The sequence below is a fragment of the Apodemus sylvaticus genome, chromosome 16 (assembly GCF_947179515.1).
Source record: "Apodemus sylvaticus chromosome 16, mApoSyl1.1, whole genome shotgun sequence".
In the NCBI taxonomy this organism is placed as follows: Eukaryota; Metazoa; Chordata; class Mammalia; order Rodentia; family Muridae; genus Apodemus; species Apodemus sylvaticus.
Window position 1 is genome coordinate 52417899 of NC_067487.1, and position 6000 is coordinate 52423898.

The following is a 6000-nucleotide window of genomic DNA, read 5'->3' on the forward strand; positions in this document are numbered from 1 at the left end:
TCATTGACTTAACCACACTCTACTTGGTTTTCTCATCTATGAATTGAGCATAAAACAAATATCTCATAGAGGGCAGGGTGAGGAGTTTGTGAAGAGCTTAAACTCTCAATAAGCTTGCCATTGTCATTATTGGAGATCTCCAATCTGTAATCATAGCAGAATCACCTCTATAGAGTTTAAAAGCCCAACAACAAAAACAATGCCCTTGATCCAACTGAATCAAAATCCTAAGGGGTGGGTACCAGGGATATAAGCTTTTAAAAATCAGTCATAAAAAAAATAGCAAAGAAATTAATTTCTCAAAAAGAAGGGGCACAAGAGTAAATGTTCAGTATTTCCAATTATCAAGAGAACATACACCTATACCAAAATTTTTAACCAATCACCTCCTGCATCATCAAACAAACTAAAGATAATGAGTGATGCTGAAGATGTGGAAGAACGAGGCGTTTCTGCACTCAGGATGAGACTGTAAATTAGTACAGCCACTAAGGACCACACGGTGGCCCCATTAAAAAACTGAAAGAATTATCCTAAGTCCAGAAATCTCATTTTGGGAAACCATGAGTGCGTGCGTGCGTGCGTGCGTGCGTGCGTGCGTGCTCCCTATTATCCACAATAGCCAAGGTGTAGAATCTGTTCAGGAGTTCATCATCAGATAAATAAAGAAAGCAGTGTAATGGAAGTGAGGGATCGTTTGGTCTCTCCAAAGAAGGAAACCATGCCCCCTGTAACCTCTTGATAAGCAGGGTGGCAACATTGTTACAATAATTGAGATAAGCCAGACTCAGAAAGCAACATAGTCTCCTGGGTGAAATAAAGGGGTTAAGTGTCTGGCTAGACAACAGGGAAAGAGACATGTTAATCAATGGCTACAAAATTTAACTTAGGCAGGATAATTTTTTTTTTGAGATCCATTACAGGGACATGGCATAATAATAGTACTGTACATAATCATATGATAATTATTATAATAAATATATTATGTGTCTAACAACAATAACAACAACAATAATAGTATACGATGTAGTTGAAATTCCTAACAGTAGGTCTCCAATGTTTTTAGCAAGTGTGTATGTTAACTAGTTCATCTAATCATTCCACAATGTATATACCTGTTACAATATCACTTTGCACCACATAAACAGACAGAACGATAATTTGTAAGCAGGCAATCTTTTTAAAAAGCTATTCAGGTGACCAGGATGAGCTATCTAAAGTGAGAAACGGCGATTCTGGTGCACGATCAAGTTCCCTTGAGCCACTTGCAAGGCTGCAGTGTTCCTCGGTAGGCTCTGTGACAATCTCTCCGTGCCTGTCAATCCAAACCGCCCTTTGTCTTCTGTACAGTTGCCAAATTCACTTTCTAAAAGCCGGGATCTGCTTAGATTATTCTCTTGGTAAATGAGCTCTCTCCCCCTCACTGACCAAATAAAATTCAAAGCCTTAGCAGGGTGTTCGGGCTCTGGCTATTGTCCCTGCCTCCTGCTTCTTTCAGAGGTAGTCATCTTCCCGAAAAAGGCATCAGCCCACTTCCTCGTGAAGTGGGGGGCTTTCCATTTGACACGCCTGTGGGACAGTTGTGGTTGACTTGACAAGAAGAGAGTAGAGAGGCCACCGTAGCGTTTAAGGTGACTTCTGACTCAGTCTGGGCATTTAGTCAGCACTAAGTGCCCGCTGTTTTTCCCAGGAACAAAAGGCTAAGGAGACAGGGACAGTCCTGTGTGAGAAGAGCCAGGATGGAAACAGAGGACAGGACCCCAGAGGTCACCAAAGTGCTGATTTACCACGAGCTAAATAATTCTTTCCTGAGAGCGCACCAGAGAGAAGTGGGGTACTGGGAAAGTACAGTGCTGGGTATATAGATTGTTAAGGAGCTTTCCCATCAACTACTTATAAAACAATGCTCTTAAGCATCACACACTACAGCAAAGACTACACACTTTCCAAGTCTAAGAACCAACAGAAAGAAGAAGCTGGAAGGGAAGAGAAACTCTTTCTCTGTGTACTTTCTGATATACCAAGAGTTCATAAAGACAGCAAGTCTACCGTCTTCTCCCTTCCTGCAAAGCAAGCTCACGCTATCTGAAAGTGAGCACTACCATCCAAACATGCAAAGGGCTGCTGTTATTTATTTATTTATTTATTTATTTATTTATTTATTTATTTATTTTACTTATTCACCTCACATCCTGCTCACTGCCCCTCTTCCTGTCACTCCCTCCCACAATCCTCCCCCGCCCCCCAGTGGGTGCTCTCCTAGGTATCCCCCAACTCTGGCACTTCAAGACTCTGCAAGGATGGGTGCTTCCTCTCCCACTGAGGCCAGAAAAGGCAGTCCAGCTAGGAGAATATATCCCACGTACAGGCAACAGCTTTTGGGGTAGCCCCCATTCTACTTGTTCGGGACCCACATGAGGACCAAGCTGCGCATCTGCTCCATGTGTGAGGGGAGGCCTGGGTCCAGCCTATGTATGTTCTTTGGTTGGTGACTCAGACTTTGAGAGTCCCAGGGGAGCCCACAATCCCTCCTATTCCATAAGCGTCAAGGGCTGCTTTTGAATGATAAGTAAGCACCTTTGCATTTTTCCTTAGCTCAAAGCCCTGTTACAGCATGATTTGAAAATCTAGCATCCCATAATCAAAGAATTGTAATAAACTCTCTTCTTCTACCTTACCTATTAAGCCATGTAGACGTTTCATGGCAGTACAGTTTTCCACATGAAATAACTATGCATAGCCACCACTTCTCCAGCTATCAGAAAACTAGTAACAGTAAGTTTTCCCAAGGCCACCCAGGATTAGGCCCAAAGCCAAGAATACACTTGAAACACTTGGCTCTTGATCATGCATTCAGCTCTTCCTAGGGTATGCAAAACAAAACTAATGCCTCCCTGAGATCAATACCACACTAAATAAATACAAGGGAAAACTCTTGATGTACCTGACAGCGGTTTTACAAAGCTGTAAATCTTAATACAGATCCTTTTAACTGCTAGACCTTGACAAGAAAAGAAAAAGTGGAAGAAAAAAAAGCAAAACTCAAGTGATGTGTTACTTTAAAAAGTACCTAACATAAATTGTACCAATCTCTGGGTGTCTATTTGTGACCGGAGACTTCCCAGGTAACAGCTCTTTCACACATCCTAGCAGACAGGTGCTATTCTCGCTTTCCTTTTTTTACTCACAAAGAAAGGGAGTTTGTTCAAGGTCGCTTAGTTAGTCTGGGGCAGTGACAAGCTGGGTGTGGCTCTTCCCTTTCCACATCCCACGACCTTTCATCTCCCAAGACTTCAAATGCACATTGGATTCAGAAGTGTGACATGTTTACCTTCTCTGTGCCTCTCTCCAGTCTCTTCTTGTCTCTTGTATTTGCATAGTGTCCCTTGGGTCTTCTCAGACCTTATTCCTAATCACCCGAGATCCTTGGCTTTGCTCTCCCTTTCCCTGACCTAGCATTACTTAGTTTATTGATGTAAGTACTTTATTTTATTATTATTATTATTTATTATTATTTACAAAAAGAGTTGATGCATAGATGAAGCTAGAGGCAGCATTCTCACATAGTTTTCATTCAAATATTTTGTATTTCTAGGGCTATATGACTAGTCCACACCATCTGAGTTAAGGATTATCTGCATTCTTGCATTGAGGAAAGTGAATAGTAAGGTTTGGATTGCAAAGCATCTGTTTTTTCAAATAACTCTATTCTAAAAAATCTGTTCCCAGGTCTGTCGAGATGGTTCCATGGGTAAGGGTCCTTCTATGCAAGCCTAATGACCTAAATGCCATCCCTAGAGAATAAACTCCACAAAGATGCCATCTGACTTCCATACATACACGGTGGCACATGTATTCACACAATGATTATTTTAAATTTTACCTTAATCTAATTGGGTTCCAAGTTCAAACACTGAAAACCAAATGAGCAATATGCACCTCTCCTCTGAGATACAACTGGAAAATCAATATCTACATTAAATGTGGAATTTGTAACAATCACTATAAACCATCAGAGAAAGATAACCTCTAAAGAAACTGAACTATTTTCTGAACCAAGTAAGTTGAAATTTTCAGGGGAAAGAAAATAAAATAGAGAAAAGGCTATTCTATTTGCCCTAACAGAGTAAAGCTTATTTGTCCTTGGTATTTTCGAGGGATGAAACTATTGGGAAAACTTCAGAGATGTAGCATTGGCCTTTTAAAGAAGCCTGGGGAGGCAGATGCTGCCTATGAGACAGTGACTTCTTTGCTGACTGGGATGTAGAAGTCTCATGTGTGATTTAATGAACTCGTGGATTCTGGCCAATGAGGAAGTCACTCCAAAGTGGTTTTAGTGGTGATGACGTGTATCCGAGTAACTACAAGATAATGAAATTTCAGAAAGCTGATCATAACTAGAAAACACCAGCTCTCAGGTTGTTCTTTTTTTTCCCCTCTTTCTTCTTCTTTATCAACATTTTCTTCATCAACTTTATTGACCCTGGGAAAGTCACATCTCTGGGTTTTAGTTTCTTCAGCTCTAAAATGAGACATCAGGTTTATCTAAGGTCTAAGGCATTCTGAGAGTCTTTTTCTATTTTAAAAACTTTTCTACCTTTGTTTTACTTTTTAAAAGATTTATTTATTTATTTATTTATTTATTTATTTATTTATATGTAAGTACACTGTAGCTGACTTCAGACACATCAGAAGAGGGCATCAGATCTCATTACAGATGGTCATGAGCCACCATGTGGTTGCTGGGATTTGAACTCAGAACCTCTGCAAGAGCAGTTAGTGCTCTTAACCACTCAACCATTTCTTCAGCCCTTGTTTTATTTTTAAGACTTCAATGGTTTCTCTAACAATGCCACATTGGCTTGGGTTTGAAAACTCACTGACAGACAGGTAAAGAAAATGTACTCCTGAGACTGGATGTAGCTCTATTGTACAACACAGACCAAGCAGATTCAGGTGCAAGACCCTGACTACAACCACCCACAGCAGACCCTGACCTCAACCACCCACAGCAGACCCTGACCTCAACCACCCACAGCAGACCTGCCACAATCACCTTTCACCACCTGCAAGTGGCCTGACACTCCACAGAAGAAACATGGAACATGGTATGTGTGTGGTTTCCATTTGTATATTTTAAATTCAATGACACTGCATGTTCTGATACATCTTTATTACTCCCTGCTCTGTTTACAGCACCTCTGGGAGCAGGGACAGGGGCAGAGACTGGGCAGGGTCAAAGGTAGGCACAGGGGCGGGCGGTGTGGGGCGGGGTCAGGGATAAGTCTTTCATTCTAGAATTAGCATGAACAGAACTTTCGTTGGTAGTAGTGGGTGATTTGTCTCTAGAGAATTAAAGTGCCAAGCCTCCAAAACCATTTTTAAGGGTTAATGGGGTGAGATGTACCATCGTATATCATCATCAGAGAGAGAGAGAGAGAGAGAGAGAGAGGCGTAATGAAATCCCGGCCACTGCCTATTGGTTAACTAGTGATAAAGGAGTATGAAGTTGTCAAGGCTCTTATTTTGTTCCAGATAAATCCCATTAATGTGGAAATTTGATATAAAACAAAAGATACTTACCAGCATCTTTGATCCAATTATCATAAAAACGCACAGTCCTCGATGTAAGATCACTGAACGCCATTTTCTACAAGATTCACTGGCTCTTTTAATGGGTTCTTCAGTAAAACAGTGCAGAAATGAGCTTAAGATCTATAAATGCAAATAAAAATAAGCTTTTAGTAATACAATATTTAAAATGCTAAAAATTTAATAGGCACTGGCAGGACAGCACACTCCTGCTGAAGGGAAAAGCCATTAGTGAGCCATAGCAAATGCTGACACAGTCACAAACACTTGACATTTTCCATTCTTCTGGAGATGCTGATAACTTCCCTGAAGAAGGGTGGGGTCTTATGTACATGAGACAAGGGGAGGGAATGACTTTAGGAACTCTTACAGGAACATCTCTCTTTTTTGGAGAAAATGCAGGTCAGG

General features: G+C 41.0%; 1 protein-coding gene across 1 annotated transcript in view; it reads right to left on the minus strand.

The window, feature by feature from the left end:
* Elovl7 (ELOVL fatty acid elongase 7) overlaps window positions 1–5710 on the minus strand; it is a 28720-nt gene extending 23010 nt beyond the window's left edge. Inside the window, exon 1 of the mRNA XM_052160112.1 lies at window positions 5584–5710. Coding sequence (XP_052016072.1) covers window positions 5584–5647 — 64 coding nt within the window. The 5' untranslated portion in view covers window positions 5648–5710. The remainder of the gene's footprint in view (window positions 1–5583) is intronic.
* Between the last annotated feature and the right edge of the window lie 290 nt (window positions 5711–6000).